The 26,193-nt window shown below is 36.7% G+C and overlaps 3 protein-coding genes across 3 annotated transcripts; all 3 read right to left on the reverse strand.

Annotated features, from left to right (window-relative positions):
• Positions 1–2,293: 2,293 nt before the first annotated feature.
• On the reverse strand, positions 2,294–7,264 carry LOC112190948 (5'-3' exoribonuclease). The gene is made up of 6 exons (XM_024330466.2): positions 7,014–7,264; positions 5,957–6,474; positions 4,566–4,690; positions 3,978–4,292; positions 3,692–3,861; positions 2,294–2,824 (listed from the first exon to the last, which is right to left on the reverse strand). The coding sequence occupies exons 2-6, from the start codon at positions 6,281–6,283 to the stop codon at positions 2,424–2,426; spliced, it is 1,338 nt and encodes a 445-aa protein (XP_024186234.1). The 5' UTR covers positions 6,284–6,474; positions 7,014–7,264; the 3' UTR covers positions 2,294–2,423.
• Positions 7,265–9,332: 2,068 nt separating this feature from the next.
• On the reverse strand, positions 9,333–15,462 carry LOC112190527 (alcohol dehydrogenase 1B). Its single transcript, XM_024329960.2, has 8 exons — positions 15,078–15,462; positions 14,825–14,960; positions 14,124–14,193; positions 13,866–13,959; positions 12,344–12,557; positions 12,075–12,216; positions 10,698–10,868; positions 9,333–9,853 (listed from the first exon to the last, which is right to left on the reverse strand). The coding sequence occupies exons 1-8, from the start codon at positions 15,361–15,363 to the stop codon at positions 9,662–9,664; spliced, it is 1,305 nt and encodes a 434-aa protein (XP_024185728.1). The 5' UTR covers positions 15,364–15,462; the 3' UTR covers positions 9,333–9,661.
• A 1,214-nt stretch (positions 15,463–16,676) lies between these two features.
• On the reverse strand, positions 16,677–18,930 carry LOC112184236. The gene is made up of 6 exons (XM_024322501.1): positions 18,435–18,930; positions 17,987–18,344; positions 17,546–17,631; positions 17,367–17,453; positions 17,162–17,283; positions 16,677–17,048 (listed from the first exon to the last, which is right to left on the reverse strand). Exons 1-6 carry the CDS (start codon positions 18,928–18,930, stop codon positions 16,677–16,679), a joined length of 1,521 nt encoding a protein of 506 aa, XP_024178269.1.
• Between the last annotated feature and the right edge of the window lie 7,263 nt (positions 18,931–26,193).

A 26,193-nucleotide genomic window follows, 5' to 3' on the forward strand; every position in this document is an offset into this window, starting at 1 on the left:
GATAACCCTTGTCAACCAATCCCTGATGAGCGTCCCAATCTTGAGGTTAGTGGTGTTTCTTTTAACTCTGATAATAGTGATAGTGTATATGTTTTTCCTCCTAGGTCCACCCATGGTAAACCACCTCGTTAGTATGAACCAAGTTTAGATGTTAAGTCTAAGACTCTAAGTATGTCATAGCTAACTTTGTATCCACCCATATGTTATCTAAATCTCATGCTTCATTTGTGAATCAAATATCCCCTGTATGTGTTCCCAGTAAAGTGCAGGATGCTCTCAAGGATCCTAAATGGTCTCAAGTGATGAATGAAGAGATGGAGGCATTGGAGAAGAATAATACTTGGGAGTTGGTGCCACCTCCACAAGAAAAGAGAGGTGTTGGATGTAGATGGGTGTTCACTATCAAACACAATGCAGATGGTTCAGTGAACAAATATAAGACAAGACTTGTTGCAAAAGGATATACTCAAACATATGGCGTGGATTATGAGGAGACGTTTGCTCCAGTAGCAAAGATTAATACCGTTCGAGTGTTGATGTCTCTAGTAGCTAATCTAGATTGGCCTTTGCAACATTTTGATGTGAAGAATGCCTTTTTACATGGGAGCTATTTGAAGAAGTCTATATGGATCTACCACTAGTATATGAGGCAAGCACAAGAGGAAGATTTGTGTGTAAGTTGAATAAGTCATTGTATGGACTCAAACAATCACCGCGAGCTTTGTTTGGTAGATTCTCTCAAGCTATGCGTGGTTTTTTGGTACAAACATAGCAACTCTGATCATAAGCTGTTTCTGAAACACCATGAAGGTAAATTAACTGCATTGACTATTTATGTCGATGATATGATAATTACTGGTGATAATTCAGAGGAGGTTGAAAGATTAAAAGATCTGCTTGCATCAGAATTTGAGATGAAATATCTTGGTTCTCTTAAATATTTTTTAGGGATTGAGGTCGCCAGGGGGAGTTCAGGAATTTTCTTGTGTAAGATAAAATATGTGCTTGACTTGTTGATAGAGACAGGAATGCTAGGTTGTAGACCTGTTGATACTCCTATTGAGCAGAATCATAAACTGGTTGAGTACCCTAATCAAACTCTTACAGAGAAGGCTCACTATCAGAGGTTAGTTGGCAGATTAATCTATCTCTCACATACTCGGCCAGATATTGCATATGTAGTTAGTGTTGTGAGTCAATTCATGCATAATCAAAGTGAAACTCATATGGAAGATGTGATCCGTATTCTGAGGTATTTAAAGTCTGCACCTGGAAAAGGCTTGATGTTTTCAAAGCATAATCATTTGGATGTTAGTGGTTATACATATGTAGACTGGGCAGGTTGTGTTACGGATAGAAAATCCACTTCTGGTTACTTCACTTTTATAGGTGATAATCTTGTTACTTGGAGAAGTAAGAAACTAAAGGTTGTGGCCAAGTCAAGTGCTGAAGCAGAGTATAGAGGTATGGCTCATAGAGTTTGTGAGTTACTCGTACTCGTAAGGGTGGAACTAGTTCCATCGGTTCGGTTTTTTGATACTAACTGAAACCTCACCTCAAATTCAGTTAATCAATCGTATCTGTTAATTGGTATATCAGCTTGATTCGGTCTAGTTTCAATTAATTTCAACCGCGTTGACAATATTGATTTGATCCTTAATTTTCATGAAAAGTTTTACTTCTTCAATTGTAATTGTATATGTAGTAATCATCTAAACAATATCAATATCCACAATATTAATGTAAACCCTATAAGGCACATCAAAAAACCAACAAGACAATAAATATGAATATGTTATAGCTTATTCCCTAATTTAAAATATATATAAAAAATAGATAAAATTAAATTATGACTAAAAAAAAAATTATAAGTAGCAATATGAATCAAAGTACACTGAATGTAACAATTACCTAGAAATTAATCTCCTATAATACAAGTATAAATGTAAACTAATAATTTTATATCGGTTCCAGTTCTATTTTTATCGGCCTATCGTAAACACTAATAAAAAACCACACCTCAAGCGTTAGGCCGTTAGTTCAGTTCAGTTCAAATCGATTTCGGTTCATTTTTATCATTTTTGGTTTCTTTAAGTCCACCCGGTCGTAATATGTGAGAATGCCTTCTTTGACCGCTTACCGTGTCTCCCTTATATATAGAATTTAGTGGTTACACCCGCTTACAAGTTACAACCCTAGGTTGACCATTCTACCTAGAAATGTTCCAAGTAGTAGCTTTATACGGTTGTATTTACATTTTCGGGCATTTGAGTAAATGAGGGGTATAAGAACATTAAACAAATGAGAATATTATTGGGGGCAAATGCATTCAAAATTAAATTTTAAGAGTGCAGAATCACAATGCCAATGAAACTCCACAAAAAATACTCAGGTTGCTCAAAATTCACTATCATGAATAATGATTATTTACTCTCTATGGCAACCTGGTTTCCTCCGTGATTAATTGAAATACGAGAAAGCTTCAGTTTAATGGCCTCAAAAACTGCATTTTGCCTCTCTTCATTTGTCAACCACAAAAACAAGCAACGATCAATCATGTCCTTGCCGCAGCTTAAAGGGGAACCTCCCTTCCCAAACCTTGTAATCCTTGCTAGATTTGAATCTGAAGGTTCGTCAGCATAGTTCTCTACTATGTGACTAATGGCACCACACCAAATTGGTCGAGCGACTTTAAGAAAGTCACGCAAAACCAAAACTGGAAGGTTCACACTACCCAGCTCAGACTCACCCTGTCCACCTCGGCCATGGTAATCTGACCCTCCTAGCTTCAGAAGACCATAAGTATCAGCTAGATCACTGTATGCTGTCAACAGAATAAGCAGATAAGATGAGAACCGAATGAAGAAATCTTCAGGATTGTAAGCATTCAAATGCCAGAAGCCAGTAATGAAGGGATTAAAGGTTATAGAACCAAGAGGCTCTACATGACCATTCATGCCAGTTGAAAGTAATTACATCCAGAATATCCCTTACCACGGAGTATCTGGAGTTAACACTTACTAAGAACACTAAGTAAAGTCCAAAATGACACCTCATCCTATGTCTTGAATGCTGTTACATGGTTAAGCATACGCACATACAGTAAAACATACCAATTTTCTCATCTATCTTAACTCTTTAAAGGATATGTTTGGTAAAAGTGTAGGCGCATCCCGGGGCCCCTAATGTAATAAGGGATACCGCCATACCGGATACCATATGAACTGATAATGGTCATTTCATATTCTTCGAAAGCAGATTAAAGTAGATTAATGATATCCAACAGTGTTGGGCAACAACCACCCGGTCTACCCTATATGTCTTTGATTTAAAAAAAATACTTAAAACACTGCTTTACCATAATATAAAATTTACATATAGGGATAATTTTTCTCTTTTAAAAAATTACAACTCATTTAATTTATTACAGCCTACAACACTTGTACCTATACCCAACGTTCATTCTCACTCTCATCTTACAGCAACTTATACACCTCACTACATACGGATTAAAATAAAAAATTTCAAATTTCAATATAGATAAAAATATGGAGGATGTGACGAGAAGTTGAGAATGTAGGTTAGATGAGAAACTTGTAGGATCATAGTATCCCCACCCAATCGAATAATTTCAGAATATTACCATTTATTCGGCAGTCTAAGATAAAAAGTAGATTTTAAGATTACATACCAGTCAGTTTTCCATCACTTCTGTAAACTTCCATCCCATGAAGGCCAGCTTCTTTCAAACTTCTGATGATGGCAACTGTATTTTTCAATGCCCATGGATGAGCTAGCACAGCCACACCTCCCGTATCACATATCATTTTTATTGCATCCTCTGTTGGTGGTTCACTTCCCCTGAACCCAATGAAATGTGAATCTTTTATTACAAAGGTTTCTTAGTCATACATTTACACAAAAGGTAACAGCATGTGTGTGTGTGTGTGTGTGTGACAATAAGCTTAGAATATTACGTCGCATATGCAGGTCCACCATCGAAAAGATAGCGGGCAAAAGCTTGTTTCAGATTTTCCACATAACCGGCTTCAACCATGGCTCGGGCCACATGCAATCTCCCAGGAGCGACTCCCTTGCCTGCAACCCTTGCAACATGCTCCCATGTAAGAGGAAACTTAAGCTTGTTCAATTTGGAGACCATATTCTTTGCACGAAGATAACGACCATCCCTTATATTAGACAAGAACTTTTCAAGCTCTTCAAAACTTGTTGGCCCGCAGCTGCTGTAATATGCAAGGATGTGCACTGGTTCCTCCGGTTCAGACTCTCCTCTGAAACCATAGTCCCAAAATCCATAGTTATTGAAGAACTAGACATATAGAATTAATCCGCTAAAACTTATTTATTTGATATTCTCTTGCATTTTCTTGGAAAAAACCATTTTTATGAGAATAAGGTACGGCATTCTGTAATCGTATATAATAAACTGATAAAATTGAAACAAGGAAAAGAAACTTGCACGGTAGAAGTTAAATCACGAGTAACCAATCTAATGGTTTGCAGAATTTGATATCATGCACAAGCCATAACTTTTGATAATTTACCTTGGTTGGAAAATTGTACTGATTTCAACACCAGGAATTATCTTCATGCCAAATCTACGAGCTGCTTCTAGGGCCTCAGGGATGCCAGACATTGTGTCATGATCTGTCAGAGCAAGAACTTTCACCTGTTATAAGCAAATATACTAATTAAACCTCACTACATTTCAGTGTGTACTCAGTTGTTCTCAAGTATTATTAATAACAATTTTGCTAGCTAAAGAACTTCTGATACTCAATTATTCAAAATCAGGAATTATAATTTTGCTATGCAAAGAACTTTTGAGTGTTCGGAACATGTATAAATTTGATGCATTGTGAACATCAATGATTAATGCAGAGAAGAAAGCTCGAGTATGTCTTTTTGATACTACATCCAATTCCAATGAAGGTATATCAGTCTGCCTCATTTTGACAATACAAAGAACTAGGTATGTAAAGTTGTAGACTTCAGAGATTAAGACATCCATGTTCCCCCTGTTTGACAAGGGCAGTCACTAAGAAACTATGGTGCACATTACCGATTGCATGACTGTACTATCTAATTTTGAAAGATCACAATACAGACCAACCACTTGCAAATTATGGCCCAAACAGTAAGCTGACATGATCCTTTCTGGGTGCTCCAGAAAGCTAATTTTATATATTAGCTAACGCCTTCTGCCATACAGTGCACGCAAGCAGTGAAAACAATTGTCAGCTAATACAAGGTTGGAATCCATCAAAGACAGTGGTTTCTTAACATCTGGAGCGGTCTCAATTAAAAAAAGAAAAAAAGAAGGGAAAAAAAAACACTATGGTTTACTTTTATAGTTTGTAGTTTGCATCATCTTTCATATACATGCTCTGCTGACATCTATGAACAATCAAGTATTTTCCAGCATGGGATTGGTAATTGGTCCCACCATCCATATATACCATCCCTCTATTGATGACAGTATTGGTGAAACTAAATAAATGACGGAAAATTCGCTCTGAAGCAGTATAACTCAGAGTAAAGATACAAAATATGAGAAGGAATTATGATATGAGGTGAAACATTATATGCGTCTTTTATACTAGGTGAATATATATATCTTATAAGTCACTACTTATAAAGAATTACCATGTAGTTAATTTGGGTTACCTATCTGTCCTAAAAAAGTACCATATATATGAAAAAATTACAATATATACCATTTATATTAGGTGATATATAGTTCTCAATACATAAGCCAGATACATAGACAGAAACCAATACCTATTTAATCTTCTCAATCAATCGGATACAGAATATTAAGCCCAAAAGCGAATTATGGTAAAAATAAGAAACGGATCCAGTTTTAGGTGTCCAGCTGAAAGACCAATATAAGCAAAACTGTTGGACGAAAAGAATAAATGCAAGCAGAACTCACCCCATTTCCATGAGCCCTTTCCACCAACTTGGAAGGCGAAAGAAAGCCATCACTGCATTTTGAATGTGAATGCAATTCAAACACCACCTTCTCTCCACCTCTTCCAAGAGTCTTCTGAACCCCAAAATCATCCACAACACCAGAAGCTGCAGTGGAAGCCGGTGAAGAAGCTTGATCCAAATAAACCCATTCACTCACAGACTTGAAAGCCAGAGTCTGCTCAGTGGTCATTTTCTTCTTACTTCCCCCACGCTTTTTCTTCTTTGTTTTCTTAGGGCTCTGTTTGCTGGAAATACTTGGGGAGTGAATGACATAACTGTCGCCCATCCCTAATTGGAACAAGCAAGACTGTGGTTTGATGTTCTTGTTTGTTTATTTAGACCATCAGTTAATCTGTCTATCTACACCTTTCTATAGCAACCTATCTCTTTTGTGGGCTAGTTTGTATCTATTTAAATACGTGGGAGCTGGTTGAAGCCTCTGATACCTTCACAACCAACTACAATTCGAGGTTGTGCCTGGAAGAGATACATAAACAAGAAGCTAAAAGTTACAACGAAAACCACTTGACAGAAACATGCAAAAGCAGAGCAACCTATGATAAATATACAAAAAGAAGACATATGGGGAAATGGAGAGCTATTTATTTGACAAGTTCAAAGCTTGGGATTTCAAAAATTGTGAAAACAATCAAAATGTGTCCTAAAAAACATTCATCCTAATCAATTAATCAACTTGGGTCTTCCTTATGGATTTACCTCAAAACAAAAACCAAACACTGAATCCCACAGAATCAATGGTAAACTTTTTCAATTAAACTTTGAGAATTACATTTCCAGTAAAAATTAAAAGTCCGTACACCAAGCTTGACAGAGATATTCACAACATGAGCCAAAAAAAAAGCAGAAAAAACACATTGTGAACGAGGACAGAGACACAAGTGAAGCAACATATAAATCTCAAGTTGAGGTAATGATAAACATAGGAAAGAAATCAAAATCCAATTCGACGAGACATGGTTCTCTATTCAAAACAAAAGAGTCCCAGAATCACATACCTTAAACCCGAATGGAACTCAGCAATTCTGTCTTCTTGTTTCTTCTTCTTCTTCTTCTTCTGCCTTTTGCGGTCGCCCCGCAAAACTGGAACTTGCTTTTGCTCCAGACGTCCAGTACAAGGTGTATATTACTGTGTAAATCAAAATCCGGGTTGACCCGTACGGGTCGGGTTTTTTGGGTCTGACTGGTTCAGGTGGGCCTATTTGTACCTCTGTGCGTGTGTGTACCTCTCTGTGTGTGTGTAGCTTTATGGGCAGAGGGTCCCCCTTAGCCCCTTTTAACAGCAACTTCATCTCATCCGTGGAGGGAAAAGGTTAAGGTCATTGGTTACTGATAGGCTAAAAATAACTAGGGATCGTATAAGGGATCGTTCGAGACAGAGATCGAGAGTACACATGTAATTATATAAACAAATAAATAATTAAAAAATAAATATAAAATATTATTTACAAATTATATACAAAAGAAACAAGCAATCAAAAATGGGAAATTTAGAATTAAAATATAATTTTTTTTAAAAAAAAAGGTAAAAACACAAAGGTGGAACACAATGAACAAAAGTCAAAACCACATCCATATGAATGAAATCCAATCACAAATCCTATAGTTGATCTTTTATGTTATGAGAAAGAAGTTGACCATGTGAAATGTTAAAAGCAAACGATTTTCCATATTTTATTTTCCTTGATAATTAATCCAAGTAAAAGCACCCAAATTAATCCTATTGAACATGCAATCATAGTCTAAAAAGTTAGCTACTCAAAACATATTCAATGCATGAAGAACAAAGAAATGATGTCAACTTAAGTGCACAACCTAGTATGAAAAAGTTCATCTATTTGCAATCCTCCTCAATTGGTTTCGACTTTTGTCCAAAACCTTTACTACTTTCGTCCAAAGCCTTTACTATTTTCGCTTTAGGGTTACAAAACTATTAGGTGAATTGTTAACCTAAATCTAGCACCAATTACATTCAAATCCTAACTGTTTCGAACCAATCAAGATTAACACATAAAAGATTTCAATCATGCAAAATCAATTGAGCAAACTCACAAAAGCGACATAGATAACATAACTATAGAAATCAAAACTTATTCAAATCATAAAGACGGGTTTTAAACTTTGCCCTTAACGTATTTGTAAATTCATGGTTCATACGAAATCAAACAAAGAAAACCAAAATAGGTTACAAGGAATAAGATGGAATTACACCGTGAATGGAATGAATGATGAAGAGCTTGAAACGTTGATCTTGAATCTTGAAAGTAAGGCTTCAATATCACGGCACAAGGTGGAAGGATGGTGACTAGGGAGGCTTACAGCTTCTTCTTCGTCTCCTCTTTGCTTGAAGACACTAAACTTTGAAGACTAGAGAATAGAGAAAATTTTTTGCGTTGAGAAAAGGATGAAATAATTAATAAATGAGGCTTGCAGGGTGCATCTATATATAGGAGATGTCTAGGGCTTCTGGATCCTTCTTTTAATTTCTAAGAATTATCTGATTGATCCACACAGCATTAGCTAATCAAATAATTCCGTGTCATCATTCCTGTGTCATCCAGCCAATGAGAAGCCTTCAAAATAACACCTTGATTTTAGGGAGATTATTTGTGCATAATTAACATGAATATTTTCTTATTTTATCCCCTAAAATTCGTCCAAAATGGGTGTGAGCAACAAGCAACATATCTGGACTTGTTTCCATCCTTTCTGCATGTTATAATCTCTTAAAACTCTCCAAGGATGATGCCAAACTCTTTTGAAAACTCTTCTCAATAAACCTTACAATTGGAAAAGTTGGTAGCGTAAGCTTGTAACTAACCAAGGCGTCGAATTGATTGTCCATATGAGTGAACAAGTGCGATGGTCTTGATTTGTTCACTTCACATGTGCTAAACAAACCTTCGGATTAGTAGGAGGACCTCATCCCTAAATAAGAATTAGTAATTCACAAATAAGTTTACCAAAAATGTTCACCTGGTCAGTTATTGACCAAGAAAATAATGCTCAACCACCCTTGGATGTAAATCCAATGGCAGAGAGAATTATTATTAAGTTTAGGTGTTTTGTTTTCCACCATTGGATGTAAATCTAAGGGTTATTGAGTATAAATTCTTTGGTCAGCAACTGACCAGGTGAACACTACTGACTCTTACATACAGGAAACTTACTATTAATCATCAAACCTTACAATACCCTCAGGTCCTAGGGACCTGTGTCATCCTCACATTAAAACTTCATGATCTTTACCTTTCCAGACCTCGTAATAATTTTCAATGCAATCTGATAATTGAGATCGGATATAACATACACAGAGCTTCAACAAAGCGGATAGTTTTATTGCATATTACTCGAGTCATATTTAGAAGAACTACAACCTCTTTCATATTCTGATTTCTGATATACAGCTAAACAATAAGCAAAGTTAATGAACATCAAGAGCTTGAGGTATATAAGGAGAGAGAGAAAAAAAACCGACATTTCCACAGAAAATCGTCAACCATCTCTCTAGGATAGATGTAGAAGTAGATTGAGCAATGCCCGTGTGGGCTTTCTTTATTTATGTTCCTTCAATCTACTCCGGGGTCTACTTCTACCTTGAGGCAGAACTCTGGCATCAAGAACGGTCAGCTTGGAGAGCACAAAACTACATTATCTCAACCACTGCCCGACCAACAATTTTTCCCTGGTTGAGATCCTGGAATGCAGTGTCAGACTCCTCGAATTTGTATTTTCTTGAAACAGCACTGGTGAGATCAAATATACCACTTTCTGCTAGTCTAACTATCTTTGGAAGATCCTGCCTTGCCCTTCCTCCGTATGATCCAATTATTTTTATCTGCTCCACAGGATCATTATCACAAGAGTAAGGTGTTAGTAATTCTCAACAACTTGAGCTTGGTTTAGCTCTTCTTAAAAGGATAGAAAACAAGCATGAGAGCAGCTGGATTGAAGTCCACATTGGAATTTGAATCCAATGTTGCAGTGTTTTAGATGCAAGCTAATAAATCTTTTACAATCAAAGGAACAAAATATATATATATATATATATATATATATATATCCATGTAGCAAGGATATGATAAAGCTCTCGAATCACTTTTACTGTATATTCCAATGACTTGCACGTGTTTGGCAACTATTCTTGTTTTGATAAGATGCCAACAAGGACCAACTAATGTCTAAATCTTTAATTGAACATAGATGACAGTAATTGATCAGAGGTAAGAAATAACAAATGAAGAAGGAAGAAAAAAGGTTTGAACCAAAGCAAAGTAAGAGCAGAGAGCAAACATAATGGCACAATGCCTTACATATTGCTGGAATCATAACAGAAGAGGAGGAAACAACATTAGGCCATATATAAACATTAAGCTGCAAAACTTTATGCACGTTAAGGATTGTACTTTGTAGTACTGGTAAGAAACATTAATGGACCTTAAGGCAAGACTTAAATGGATTTTGAAAGACCAAGCATGCGACTAGACTACTAGTAGTTACTGCATAAGTTCTTGTAATTATTACCCCCAGCTTTATTGATTTCTTTCAACTCCCATAATGATAGCACAAGTACGCCCAAGTACTACTGCTTAATACATACTGATATGGTATAATAAACGTTATACCATGTTGCAACTACTGAGAATCAATTTTCACCAAGATAGATGATTGATCATACTCACCTTTCTACGAACAAGACGGTTAATATCTACTTCTCCAATTGCTCCGGCTGCTGTAAGCCCGATGAAGACAGCTTTTCCTCCATCTCTCACACTTTGCGTGCATTGCAAAAAGGTCTGTGGTTTTCCCAGGGCTTCCACAGCAACGTCCACACCTTTCCCACCAGTTATTTCCTGTCCGCAACAAGTGAAAAAGAATAAGAAAAATAGCAAATGAACAACATAAGAACAAAAAAAGTTTGTGTTTGTATGCATGTCTACCTATTTGCTGTGATAGAAGTTAGACCAAAGAAAAAGGTCTTGCTCCAATCTTAAACATTAGCTTCATCTCTTTATTCTCAGAAACACTATAGGTAGCAATGTTCTTTAGAAGAAGAAATATTTTTCTTTACAAATCCAAGTGCTTCCTGCATCTTCACTTGGAGCGTTCTTGAGGAAGAACCTACTTCTCCAGGAAGGACTACAAGTGGTTCTATAGCCCTAAAAGCACCTTTGAACTTTAATGCTAAACACTATGTAAATCACTTTATAATTTTAATTCTACACCCTTGTGTTGAGAAGAAGAAAAATCAACCAGGATATGTTCATTGTTTACTAGTCAATGATTTAACAGATCACAGTTCATAGAATCCAATTTTTCATGCAATATGCATAAAATATTAGGATATCCATCTACCACAGCCACAGGTAAATAGTAAATGCCTGAAGATATTATTGAATGATTTAGCAGATCACAGTTCTCTTATTTTATTTTATTTTATCTTATTTTAAAGGAAACATTTTTTTATTAACAAAACAAAAAGAATAATACAAAGAAGCGGACAAGAAGTCCAAAGAAAACACAAAGGAAGACGGTTAGAGCATTAGAATAGACAGCTCAACTGACTTTAGAATAGCAAGCAGATCACAGTTCATAGAATCACATTTCAATGTAATATGCATAAGGTAGTAGGATATCCTCTTTTCCTACCACAGCCACAGGTAATACTAAATGCCTGAAGATATTAGAGGAGGAAACTATCTAATATGCATAACATTGCGTCAGTAATCTCATGGATTTAACAAAATATTCATATTTGCAATTGCAAGTAAACTCAACACTTCCAGCCATTCCATAAGTCTTTTGTACTGATTTTTTTTCCTTTCTTTCTCTTGTCTAAAACAAACAAAAAGAAGATACTTTTATGCTCCATGTAAGGTAGGAGAAATAAGTAAAAAGAAGAGATTGTTAACTCCATGAGTAGTTTATTTAGTTCGTCGAACGGTGTACTTGAAACACAAAATCAAACCTTTTGACAAACTAAAGAAATTGTCCATATTGGAATTAGCACAAAATCACATTGAGCAAGTAGTGTATTAAATTCACGTACTGGGTCATACCAATAATTTTTCAACAGCATCTTCTTTAGCCGCATTTATAACATGAGTAGCACCAAATATCTTAGCTTTCTGCAGTTTGTCGTCTTGAATATCGACTGCAATAATGTCGGAGGCACCAAATGCTCTGGCTATCTGCAGACAGCTGTAGGAAGTGACATTGTATTTAATGAGCAGAAGTAAAAGCACCACCAAAAGTTAAACCCACCCAAAATTGTACAAAATGCCTGCAATAATGCCTGGATGCTGAGTACAAAATTGTACAAGTTTACCTGGATCCAACACCCCCAGTTCCAATAATAGCAACTGAATCCCCAGGACGAACCTCAGCCGCATGTGCCATAGCACCATAAGCAGTAAATACTGCACAGCCTAAAATGGCAGACTCTGTATATGGCAATGACTTCGGTAAAATAGCCAATCCATTTGCTGGTACAACACAGTACTCAGCAAGGCCTCCCATACTATACATGTATACGGGTTTTCCTGCAACACAGAACAGCTTTTATTAGTCAAACAATAATATGCATCCTTCCACAGTATCTAAAACAACCTTACCAATGATGAAAAGTGAAAACTCATCCAAGGAGGATGAGAGTAGAAACAGATTACATGTGACATAAAGAGATGGCAATCAAGATCAGACATGATTTTACCTGAAAGAACCTTACTAGACTCTTTTCATTCAACTTGTTCTTTATTTTGCCTAGTGCCTAACGGCTACATTCTTTCAATTATTCAACCACTAAGTGCACAAATAGACAACCACTTCTCTATTTTTTCATCACACCAAAGAAAACTTGTATTACATTAGTTACATACAGGAAACAAAATTGACCAGTTACACGGAGAGGTTTTGAATTAGAATGGATAGCAGGATGGAAATAAAATTCAGATTTTAGTTATGGAAAGGCCAGAAGATACTTTGAATACATATTCATCAAAGTCTTTGAGTACCCCGGCACTCAATCAATACTAATTTGATTGAATGAGTAATTGGCTTTTACTTATATACTTTCTTTTTTTTTCCCGTTAAACTCTAGTCAAGCACTTAACTTTATAGGGCGTCCTCCGATTGTTTCATAGAGACATTTCTTTCTGTTCTTTTTAACAAAAAAGGATCTTACAATAGAAGTTCATAGTAGTTGGAACTTGAAACTATGCTTATTTCACCTACTTTACTATTATAATCCTAATATGGTAATGGGAAGTTTCTAATGCTCCCATTGTTCCCAGTAAAATAACCAAACTAGAAGGCTTAAAGATTGAATTACAGGTCCCACTCAAGATTGAATACTACTATAAATCGCGTCCATTTCACTTTCTGGTACATGCTGATTCGGTTTATTTGAAACTCAGAGATACACGGAGTCAAAAATGAATTTACAAAACAAAAGAGTGACTACAATTACATATACTTTTTATAAGAAAAACATGAATTTAATTAAAAAAGAAAAATACACATGTCAATAAGTAGTCTGCAGCTGCCGCAGAACAAGCCAGAATATACACCAAAAAGAACAAGTATACTTCAAATGGTATGGGCAGTTTTACAAAATACTTTAAAAATGAAAAATAAAACAGATTTAAGATGGCTATTAATACAAAATCAAGAAAGATGCAATCATTACATGATAGAAAATAAATATTGGAAGGTTAAACACCAGAAACAAAATTCTTGCTGAACAGAAGGACTATAAATGCAGTGCAGGCATCAGGCATGGGGAAAAGAAAAAAAAACAGAAACAGAATGACATTTTAAAAAAAAGTAATAGAGAGAGAGAGTACGCTTACCACTGCTCCGGAGGAATAACCGAGTTTCACCATCATAAAGGGTTCCTTTGGCACGGTTGTAGGCAAAGAAATCCTCACATAAATCGTCGTGGCCCTTTTCTCAATTCAGTGACCAAAAAAATCAATTAAGTGATAAAAGTTTCTCCAAAAAGAAAATGGTAATTGCCACATTCCTAAGCAGTCATTGAACATTATCAAAAAATCAATCAATAACTGATTAAAGACAAAGAACCAAAGTTGAATCGCTAGTAATGTCACCTTTGAACAGAAGAAACAGCTACCACAAGGCATGATAAAAGCTCCAACAACATTAGATCCGATCGGTAATCTGAAACAAATTATTTTTGTTAGAACTAAAGAACAGGTAATCTGAAACATTGAGAAGACGTTTCCCTATACAAAATATTAAGGTGAACGAGCTAAATGCAAGTAGTTACAAGAGACCTCAGGTCATCTGCACATACAGGTTTATAACCATTCACCACAAAATGTCACTTTTAGCCAGAAGTAGACAGGCTCTAATAACTTTCCAGTGGGGCTTTAGTTCATACTAGCTCCATCCATCAGTACATGCCAAACTATTTTTTCTTAAGCTTCATCTCCATCATTTTTCTAAGATAACATGAAACCAAGATTCTTCCAATGACATCTTTGGAGCGGCACTAGTATACAACAGCTCTCTCCATAAGACCTACTAATATGCGATCATCTCTTCACCTCAAACTTTCTCCGGTAGACAAATTCCAGACAGGATATCCACTTCAACTCCCAAAAAGACCTCTACCAAGTACCAACCAGTCACTTGACAATTTTCTTATACAAATAACTGTCAAATTTTCAAAATATTTAATCCGATGGACTCTTTTTGACGTACAACCATAAATAATAATGACACCAAAATCCATAGAAGATTACTGAAAATACATTGCTGCTCTATCGAAATAAGGAGTGCACCTTACCTTTCTGTGATCTTTTTGTCCGTAGCGGGTCCATGTTCGACAACCTCCCCAGTAATCTCGTGGCCCACGACACAAGGGCTAGCGAATGGAAGCTCACCCTTCAAAACATGGAGATCAGAATGGCAGACTCCACAGGCTACAGCCAACAAAAGAGAATGAATGAATGAATCAAAATGACAACACCCACAGGAGGAGAAAAGAGCGATGATTGGAATTTGATAAAGAGAAAAAAAAAGAGAAGAGAGTGTTGTACCCTTGGTTTTGATGAGAATTTCACCGGATTTGGGGCGAGGGATGTGGAATTCTTCAATGGAGAGAGGCTTGTTTGGTTCCCAGAAGACGGCTGCTCTCATGTAAGAAGGCAGCCCAACAGGTAATGAGCTCGTGCTGCTCCTCCTCTTCTGATGATTCCCATGGAGGCTTTGATCAACCAACTCAAACGACGTCGTACTAGTGGTGGCGGTCAACCAAGCATAAGAAGATGAAGACGAGGTTGGCTTTGAGGAAAGTCTTCTGGCGATGGCACTGCGGATCATCATCGTCGTCGTCGTCAGAGAGAGAGAGAGTGAGAGAGAGGGAGTGAGTTTGGGTCAAACCAAACAAACCTTAAAATGGATATAGTCACACGCACACACTGACGTGGAGTTTCATTATAATACTATATATAACGGTCGGGTTCTGCTTTCTTTCTTTTTTTTAATTTTCTAATCTTCATCTAATCTAATCAAGATTAGATCTAATCTTAATTAGCAGCCATATGGTAGTTGTTAATTCGCTTTGGGGTCCTAGTCCGGCAGTGAGGAAAGAGAGGAGAGAAACAAATAATGAAAGAGAGAGAGAGAGAGAGTGAGCGAGGATCTGAGGGAGGAGAATATGGAGGAAGTATCGCCTTTGAAGGAACATAATAGAAAAAAAAAATTATTAAAATTTTAGGAGGTCTAAACAACAACTGAAACTTTCAAGAACAGTACATGAACTATCGTCCGTTCTAACTTTTCATTAATCAACTTTTGTTAAAATCAAAATAGTACATCAAGTTTAAATTTCTCCCCAATTTGGATACATGTCATTACGGTTCCGTTAATGAGTGTGCTTCCTGTCATATTTGCAGGGGCAAATCAGTCACACCCTACTTTCCCTCCGTTTGACCAAATAGAGAGCGCCACATCATCACATTTCCCTCCAATTCACTAACCTCCTAGACAGTAAACCTAAAGTGGAGATTTCCCTCCAAAAAACCAATGTTCAGCAACAACTATTGACCTAAACTTCAACAGCAGGACTATGAATAGTAGGAAAACTACCATATTGTAACCAAATGGGAAAAAAGCAAGACTCGAACTTGTAATCAAAGTAACCACCTGGGAAAAAGGCAAGACCTAAAATGGTAATCAAACCACAAACCAAATATCTTCTATTCAACTGGAATTTGACATATTATTCCAAATAAAACAAAACAAAAACAATCGGTTACACAAAAGCATGGCATTTGCCGAATTTCAAAATAAAAAAACATACAACAAATGCCACCATAATAGACAGATTATATAGTCAAAAATACCAGTTTCAGTCAATTAACATCTATTCAGCATAATAGGCTTTCATGGCTTCCAGAGTCTCCTTTACACTTGGTTCTTTGGAATTTGAATAGTTTGATTAGATCTATCAGATGCTACAGCAAGCCTGGGTGATTTTCTTGGCTTCATCCTCCTTGCTTTCATCTTGTATCTCTTGCCCGAGCTTTTTGGTGCAACTGAAGTTTCCTGTTATTTGGATAAATACAAGAATTACATACATCAACAACAATATCACAATTGTATCATCTAAATTCATATTGGACAAAGAAAACTACCTAAGAATTTTCTTGCAACACATTGGTATGTTCAGATGGCATAGAACTGTCATTGTCAGCTACAGATTCTTCATTCATAGAGATATGAACATTGAGGTTGACATTCACATTCACATTCACATTGTCATTCCCATGGTTGCTGTGATTGTGTATGTTTGGGACAGATGATGCCTGAGAGAAGACTTGGTCTACAACTTGAGGGTTTGGTAGAGATGATGCTTGAGAGAAGACTTGGTCTGCAAGTTGAGGGTTTGATTCTTGGGTGGGCTGTGGTGCTTCAGTTGGACTCTGTCCTTGATGCATGTTGGTCTCTAGCACAGGTTGTTGAGCATTTGGTTCTTCTTCTTGAACAACTTCACCTTTATTGGGAACCTGCAAAACCAAATTGCATAATTATGAAGCAGTTGACCCAGTAATGAATTATCTGAAACACATAAGCATCTAAGTATACAAAATCCCTACTCACTCAGCTTAAGCAATTATACCTGGTTTCTTTTGTGACAAGTTCTTTTATTGTGACATTTCTTGTTACATGTCCCACATATGACTTGAGAATAATAGCTCCTTGGCAGCTTTTCAATTTCAAGAGGTAGAGGTGCTTCATCACCTACAGTTTAAAGCATATACATTGGTCAATATTTATTTAAAATAAACTGATACACACAAGTGGATATAAATGTAGCCTAGAACCTGGTTCCTTTGTTCTCTTTGTCCTAGACCTCCCTGGTTGCCTCTTATACAGTGGAGGTGCAATCTTTTTCTCTTTGTGTTCCCATTCTGCAACACCAGCAATTAGATTGATCATCAAATCATAAGCTTCCATATACTTCTTTTGTGTATACCATTCAGCCACAAAATCATCTAGGGACCATCCTTTGGAGTAGATTGCAGAAATAGCATGGCCACAAAGGATTCACAAAGATCCCACCTTCCACATGTGCATGACTGTGTCCAACTGCAACAGAGAGATGAGCAATGACTCTAGACTCACAAGCAACACCTCTCCCATGTAATTCAAATCTAAAATCGCTAGACTCAAGAGGCCTGTAGTCATTGGCCCATGATGCATTCTTCTTCAAAAGTTTCTCAATTCTTGGTCCTATCTTGCAGTAGAATTCCTCCTATTAGCTAATCTCACCATGCAGGCAACCCTTATATCCTCCAAACAGGGTAGGATAGGCTTCTTCCTTGCATCAAGGATGGACTTGTTGAAAGACTCAGAGTGATTATTGAGCAGAATGTCACATTGAAACTTTTTAGCAAAGTGAGATTTTGACCAATGCTTGGTAGGCCTGTCAACACACCACTACCAAGTAGTGAATGATGTCTTCTCCATATCTTCCATTGCCTTTGTGTACTGGGTCATAGCTATTGCTCTAGCCACTGCCCAAAGCCTTTGCTTCAAGTTCAAGCCTGTATGACAATCACCTTTAATATTATTGTGCAGATGCCTGACACAATGTATGTGCTCTGCATCAGGGAAAAGGTCCTTAATGGCCTGCTCTAACCCCCTTTGCTTGTCACTGATAAAGGCATATTGGCTGGAATGGTGGATCATTAAGTCTTCTTTCAGGAAAGAGAGAAACCATGTCCATAAATCCCTACTCTCTTGCTCCACAATGGCCCAACCAATGGGGTAGATGTCATTGTTGCCATCTATGCCTACAGCTGATCATATAATATATATTGGTCAGTAAGCATAAATACAAATTAATTTGCAAATAAAAATTTAGAGAATCAAACAATTCAACATAATACCTAACAATAATTGTCCCTTATGAACAGCCTTCAAATGACACTCATCTAATCCAATAATGGGTCTACATCCTGCCATCCATCCTTCTGTTAACCCAGCTAAGCATATATAGATTCTCTTGAATCTAGCCACTTCCCCTTTAAGCTCAGTTTGAATCCATACACTAGTCCCTGGGTTTCTTCTATTAAGCTCATGAGCATAAGACTCTAGATTGTTGTACTGATCCTCAACGGTGCCCTGTGCTAGCTTGGCTGCCCTTGCTTTAGCTCTATATGCAAGTTGATATCCTATTTCCATCCCAAAGTCTCTATTCACAGCACTCTGAACTCCCTCCCTATACCATTTTGAGTCAGAAAGGAAAATTTCCTTGTACTCTTCAGCCAAAAATAAGGCATGACAATGATACACTCTCTTTGCAAATGAACTACATGTATGCTGAGGTCTGAAGGTCCTAATTTGCAGAATTGGGTTATCAATAGATGGACTGCTTGCATACATCTAAAATGGACAAGCTGGAGAAGTTTTGCATCTAACCAATATCTGATGCTTTGTGTTTCGAGGAAACCTAAGTTCCTTCTTGGTCAGCACATTATGCTTCCTGACTGCATGCCTAAACATTTGACAGTTGGGAAACATCATTCCTAGACTAAATTTAGGGTTCTTCATGTCTGTCTTCTCATTAAACTCTATCCAGTCCGAGATCTCTTCTTATGCTTCACATTAGACATGCCTACATCTTGACCATCACTATCATATTCTTGAACACTCTGTAAATCACCTAAATCTACATCATTAGCATCACTTATGTTGCCCTCAAAGCCCATTTCATTGAACTCTGGCACAAACTGAGGGTTACCATCAGCATGAGCATTAAATGCTGCTTCATCATCTTCTTCATCAAATTTGTGGTCACTGTCAAATATGGCATCGTAGTCTACATCTTCTGAGTCATCACTGTCATCACTAGACTCGCTCCAATGAATAGGTGGAGCAGGCCTTGAACACTCACCTCCACTTCTTAAATCATAAGGTCTTTGCTTCCTAGGTCTCCCTTTCTTTCTCTTTGGTTCTTCCACCATTTTTTCTTTCCCCTTGCCCTTATCCCTTGTTGCATTTGAAGCTTCACCAGAAGCTTATGTAACTTGACTACCATCAGGCTCTCTAATTCAAATTCCAGCAAAGGACCTAGTCCTTGGCCCAACAGAGGACCTTGTCCTTGGCCCAGCCCTATCACTGCTTACAGGCCCCACCCTTATCACCAAATATCTCTTCCATAAACTCTTCGTTACTGAAGAAACTGTCCATATCCACACTCGCTGTAAATCTAGGCATCTATTGTGTCCCAGGTGCAGGGTTAGTAGCAGGATTAGGTTCTTCATCAAGAACAGGATTGGGTTCTTTATTAGGCACAAGATTGGATTCTTCATCCTTAGTAAGAGGCAAATCCTTAATATAGTGCCCAAAAAAGCTCAAATGATCAACCTCATCATCATAGCTGTCCAATTCCCACTCACTGAACTGTCTCCTTCCAGCTAAGCAAACTATGTATATATTTAAAACCCTGTTATTTGCTAGAATAAACTGGATCATGTCCATGGCATCAATATCACTGGTGCTTGGCAAGTACCCAATCCCTAACTTAGAACTTGGGATTCTAAACCAGTAGCCAATTGGGCCTCTAGTGTAACCTAAATCATTGGCCCAATAGAGACCTTGTCTGGGTCAACACCGTCCACAAAAACGACTGGAACCCCCCCCCCCCTGGTACACCCTTCATTCCTCCATTACTATGAAACCTACCCCTATGATGGATAGCAACAGAAAAGAGATTATCTCATGCAATCATCAAATTGCAATTGAATGTCAACTATATCCACGCAAAACCCACATCCTTCGAAAAACATAAAACATCATTCATTTACTTCCTATTTCAGTATGCGTGCATTCAATCAATGCCTTTCCTTTTCACTTCACATGTAAACTGAACCCTATTAACCTCACCAACAACAGACCAACCATACTAGACCTTAATCAATCAGGTATGAATTTCAAAACCCTAATCACATTTAATTTCATTTCCCAACCAACCCTAAACCCTATTGTTGTTCATTTCAGAAAGCACAAAGCGACAACACATAAAACCCTAAAATATACCCTAAACCCCCCCAAACCATAGACAGTAAGAATTGACTCCCATAAATAAATATGGAAACTTTGGACCATATTCATTCAATAATACCCTAAATGGAGACAAAACCATAAAAGGAAATCATATCAAAAAAAGCACCACGTTTTCCATACCTCCAAATCCAGTTGGATCTCCACCGAGCCTAAAGTATCTCCAATAGTTGTCCATTCTTCTAAAAAGCTAGGATTCCGCAATCTATTCTCCTGCAAGATCATGATTCTACCTTAGATTCTCTAATATCTCTATTTTCTACTGCTTAGCTGAAACAATCGAAGACTAGACTGAGGTTTCAACTTCCAAATGAAGAAGAAACGACTTTGACTCCATCTGACTCCATGTTGTCTTATATATCCGATAAGGTTAGGGTTGCCAGCTAGAAAAAATACAATATGGCAGGCATCGAAACGGAACCCGTAACGGCAAGTACCCAAATTGGGTAAAAATTTGAACTTGATGTACCGTTTTGATTTTAACAAAAGTTGATTCACAAAACGTTAGAACGGGCGATACTTCATGTACTGTTCTTGAAATTTTCCCAAATAACAAATGTGGAGATCTGAATAAAACCACTCATGTTTTGATGAGAAATTTTATTCACATATACCAAATTACTTAATGCACACCCCAATTTTTTGAAACTTTTTTTAATACATTTTTACCCCTTTTGATAAAGATGAACAAAAAGAAAATTAAAAAAGAAAAACCAAAAACAAAATAAGGAAAATAAAAAACTTTGACCTAGCATTGGAGATTTTCAGGACGATCAAGATCTCACATTCAACAACACAACTATTTTATCCATGCACTCAAAAAACTTCTCATACTCTATGTAGGTACAAGTTTCTTGTATGTGTGTGTGTTGGCATCCCTATACAATGCTCTAAAGAAATCACCCGAGTCAGTTTGAGTTGGGTTGAGTCAGTCCCGTGTGTCAAAGAGTGTTTGATCTAGGAAAGTATCTTTTGGGTTTAATATGTTTTATTTATATAAAGATATTTTTCTGTTGATCAAATCGGTTTATTGAAATCCTAGGTATTTTAGGATTTGGTGTTTTTAATTAGTTATCCTTAATCAAAAAGATTTTGTTTCCTAATAGGAATATAATTAGGGTAGAATCTTGGTTGATTGGAACACACATTGGTTCTGAATATATTTAATAAAAGAGACGTCCATTTGGGTGAACTATGCATGCAAGAATTAGTTTGGTAGTCTTGCTTGCTGAAGATCAGTTTTGTCATAAGAGTCAAAGACACTTGTTCCATGCTTAAGTGTTCTTGGTCGTGTTTCTCATATGCATAGATTCTCTTGAGATCAGTAGAGAGGTTGTGAATAAAGAAGAGCGATATTTGGTGATTGTACAAGTGAAGAAGGAGTTCAAGACTGAAGACAATCTTCGTATTAGTTTTTGTCTAATCATTGTAGCCGAGCTAGTGCTATTCGAGTTTGTAAAGAACATATCCTTCATCATAAGTTAATTCTTATTTTGGGTTCTCAAGAGTAAGAGCCCTGCAGTGTTTTTAATCTCATATTTGAGGTTTTCACTACGTAACCAAAAATCTGGTGTTTTGTTTGATATTTTTGGTTTCTGCCTGGTAAGGATTGAAACACGCCTATCAATCCCCGTTTTCCAAAAAACACATTATGACCTTGTATTTTCACTATATTCAAGTTTTTTCATGGATTTGATTGGTTATAGTAACAAATTTAAATATGAATACTAAACTTTTGATTTTCTCTACATATTGAGGACTCCAAGTGGTCTGCAAGCTTCCTAGTGATTTCAATTGTCCATGCTATATTGATTAATTGAAAATCTTGGAGGTTAATTGACAGGACCCGACCCAGGAATCGCCCCACTTACCTGGATACGAGCCTGCGGGGCCCACTTTAAGCGAAATCCTACCGAAAATTCGGCAGAACCTCCCCTAAAAATGGGCTACCCAAAATTTCACAAACCTGGACAAGATTTCAACTATATCTTCTACTCAACCTACAATATCAAATTTACAATCCATGCACATATATTACATCCGAAAAGCTCAAATCCCAACATAATCCTCCGTAAGCAACAACAACCCATAATACAACATCCATCAAACTTCAAGAAAATGTTTATCAGAGCAACACTAAACTAAGCCGATATCATACAAGGTAGGTTAAGTAATAACCTACGGGCAAAAACGGAAGCGCTGATTTCCAAGTCCTTGAGCCTGGACGCAATCTCGGCTAATCTGAAATCTGGGCATTTGAAAACGAAGGGCCCAGGGGAAAAACATATAAAATCCATTAGAGTGAGTGGACAAAACCGAAACGAGAATCAAAACAATTTATGGTATGCTTCCCCATTTCTCTTTTTAACAAAACCATCATGAAGCCAAATCCTATGAAGTTCCAACTCAAATCCTTTTCCATGAAACTCATTTGATGACTAGGAAGGACTGCTTCCTAGGCATCTCATGCCATCGGGGAGGGACTGCCACCCGATGACGCATCGGAAGGGACTGCCAACCGAATAGGAGGCGGTGATTAGTTGGGACTGCCAACTAGCCACAGGTAGTAGACGGGACTGCCGACTAACTACTTCAAGTCATCTGGAAGGGACTGCCAACCAGGTGCGTCGGATGGGACTGCCAACCGAGCTGTAGTCTGGACGGGACTGCCGACCAGACTATTACCTAGAAGGGACTGCCAACTAGGTAAGATACGCATGCGCCAAAACTGGCCTCCTTGTCAACTGTTTCCTTTTTGATCCTTTTCTTTCCATAGAGTCACAATTTCTCACATAACAATCCATTTCAAAATTTTATACCATGCTGCATGCATTATTTAAATAAAATAAAGGTCCACTCACAAGTGAATCCCGCAGCTAACCCTGCTGCCTGTCTGTGTCCTCCTCGTTCGAGGGCTCAATACGTCCTGTCACAATAAAATAGGATACAATTAACCATATAATGAGATACTCTCAAAAACAACTCATTCCCCTCGGAATAAGCATCCGTTAATCACAAATTGTCATAAAACTCCCTCACTTAAACTTGGGATTAAATTCTATAATTCCTTAAAATCTCAAAGCCCTCAAAGCCCTTTAATTCAAACTATTCAACTGATTTTTAATTCGATTTCTCAATCGTTCAAGGACCTCACTTAATTTAAATCTTCACAAGAACCTTTCGATAACTAAACAAATTTTAATTCACTTCCTTCAACAAAATTTTCCACCAAATTATAATATAAATCCTTTCCAAAAATTTCCAAATTCATTTTTAACCTTCCTTATTTCCACTCACAATTCCATCTCTAAATTTCAACTCCTCTCTAAATTCTCTTTTCCAAAACACAATCTCCACTCCAAACTCCTCCACAAAATAGAACAATTCCACATTCTTTCTTAATTTTTCTCTCCTTTGCAAAATCACAATTTCAACTCTAACAATCTCAAATTCTCTCTACTTCCTAACAAATAATTCATAATAGTCCTTTAATAAGAGAATTCACCCAACATTACCAACATGACAAATCCAACAACCATGTTCAACAATCCAAATCCAACAAAACCTCAATATCCAACAATTTCAAATTTAACACAAACTCAAAGATTAAATTCAATTCCAATCAACCTATTTATTCCAAAATCAACTTCATAACCCACACAACTATCTCTAAACCTGCAACAACAACCAAATTCAAGTAGGAATATCCAGAAAAATCAAACAAGAACCCAAGAATTCGAGAATTACTGTTCACAGTCTCAAACACCTTCAAATCTTCCTCCACCGATCAAAACGAGCTGCAACAAGGTTAGGAATACGTTCAGTACTTCCCCAACAACCAAAACCCAAAGAAATTCGACCGGAAATCGCCGGAAAACTGAGATCAAAGCAAAAATCCATTTTTTTCCATTTCTGCAATTCTCTTCATATCTCCAAAACCAAAACTACCCAAGGTGAAATACTTACATAACTAGAAGGAGAAGGAAGAGAGGATCACGTCGTGCCCAACGATGCGTTCTGGGGTGGCCGGACGGCGACGAATTCGCCGGAGGAGGGTGACGGCGAAAAGAAAAGAAAAAAAAAGGGGAGGGGGTGACTCGGGTTCTACCCGTGCTCTCTCTCTCTTTTTTTTTTTTTGATTCTTTCCCTTTTCTCTCTCTTCCATCTGTTTTAATAAGCCCTCATTCCACAAATAGAATCTCACATACAAAAGCTTTTCCGATATAAATCCAATTTAAACAAACTACGTGTCCACGAACTCGATTTTGCGTATTCTACGACAATCTCAAATAAATTTCCTAATTTACCGGACTAAAGAAAAAGTCACTCCTCGGTCAACCACGGTAAAAAGTAATTAATAGGTACGGGGCATTACATTAATTAAGTGGGAAATTAATAGAATAAAGAAAAAATCTTCTCTCACTTTGCCTCCGCTGATTGTTTGCTGAGTTTCATTTGCTTGCCAGTTTCCTTCAATTTGGTTTCACTTGGAGGATGGTGGTATGGGTCATAAAGGTGAGAAATATAATGCAAGATTGAGGAGCTGTTTGCTTGGGTTCGATTTGGCATAAGGAACAAAATGATAGGTTTAAGTTGTGTATTAAGTAAAACTAGCATTTCTCTACACATGCAGAGTATTTTACATTTCAGAAAAGAAAAAAATAATAGATGAAGATAGCTATTGCAAAGAGAAGCTAGTGGGAGAGAAAAGTGGAATTTTTGGGATTTATTTTGTTTATTTTTGTTAATAAAAATATAATTTGCAATTGTCATAATTGCCTTGTGATTTAATTAATTCTCAAAGTATTTTAATGTTTTAGGGTCATTTCTGTCAAATTTTTATTTTGGCTAACAAAACCTCTGCTCTTAATAATAGTATAAATTTTTGTTGATAAAAATATAATTTTCAATTGTCATAATTGCCCTTGTGATTTAATTAATTCTCAAAGTATTTTAATGTTTTAGGGTCATTTATGTCAAAATTTTTGATTTTGGCTAACAAAACCTCTTTTCTTAATAATAGTATAGATAAAGAGGGCATAAGAGGAAGTTTGGTGAAAAAGTTTGAACAAATATTTTTTTTTTTAATTTGAACAAAATTAAGTAAAACCACTCATTTTTTTATTTTTATTTTTTTGAAAAATTCTGACACCCAAACAGGTTTGAACATGTGTGTCTAAACACTCTCTTATTTGCATATGTTCAGCAATCTAAGTCCATGATTTAGCCACTCAAAAGTTACATCAATTATTAAAGATCATCTCTGCGAAAAATAAATATAAATAAAAAATTGTTTACTCATTCGATTGCATCAAATAAATGGACGGTTGATCATGAAATGGATAACTTTCACCAAAACTGCCCTTTGTTTGATGCAATTAAATGAGTACACTATTTATTTATTTTTACATTGATCTTTTGCAATGATCTTCAAATGTTAATTTAACTTTTGAACGGTTAAATCATGCATTTAAATTGCATAATTTATACAAATAAGAGAGTTTGGACACACAAGTCCAAACCGGTTTGAATGGAAGTTTTTTTTTTCTTTTTTCCTTAGAATCATTTACATATCTTATAGAC

The sequence above is a fragment of the Rosa chinensis genome, chromosome 2, assembly GCF_002994745.2.
Source record: "Rosa chinensis cultivar Old Blush chromosome 2, RchiOBHm-V2, whole genome shotgun sequence".
NCBI classification, from domain to species: domain Eukaryota; kingdom Viridiplantae; phylum Streptophyta; class Magnoliopsida; order Rosales; family Rosaceae; genus Rosa; species Rosa chinensis.

Bases quoted from the DNA above. Each gene is read 5' to 3' on its own strand.
- LOC112190527 (XM_024329960.2), bottom strand. From the start codon at position 15,363: ATGATGATCCGCAGTGCCATCGCCAGAAGACTTTCCTCAAAGCCAACC. The intron at 13,960-14,123 runs GTGACATTACTA...AATTGAGAAAAG, and splicing joins GCTGTTTCTTCTGTTCAAAG to GGCCACGACGATTTATGTGA. The intron at 12,558-13,865 runs GTAAGCGTACTC...TCTGTGTTGCAG, and splicing joins GTTATTCCTCCGGAGCAGTG to GAAAACCCGTATACATGTAT.
- LOC112190948 (XM_024330466.2), bottom strand. From the start codon at position 6,283: ATGGGCGACAGTTATGTCATTCACTCCCCAAGTATTTCCAGCAAACAG. The intron at 4,293-4,565 runs GTAAATTATCAA...CTATGGTTTCAG, and splicing joins AGTACAATTTTCCAACCAAG to AGGAGAGTCTGAACCGGAGG. The intron at 3,862-3,977 runs GTAATATTCTAA...CATTGGGTTCAG, and splicing joins GGTGGACCTGCATATGCGAC to GGGAAGTGAACCACCAACAG.
- LOC112184236 (XM_024322501.1), bottom strand. From the start codon at position 18,930: ATGTATGCAAGCAGTCCATCTATTGATAACCCAATTCTGCAAATTAGG. The intron at 17,632-17,986 runs GTAGTGGTGTGT...TCTCTGTTGCAG, and splicing joins AAGACATCATTCACTACTTG to TTGGACACAGTCATGCACAT. The intron at 17,454-17,545 runs GTCCCTAGATGA...CTGGTGTTGCAG, and splicing joins GCAATCTACTCCAAAGGATG to AATGGGAACACAAAGAGAAA.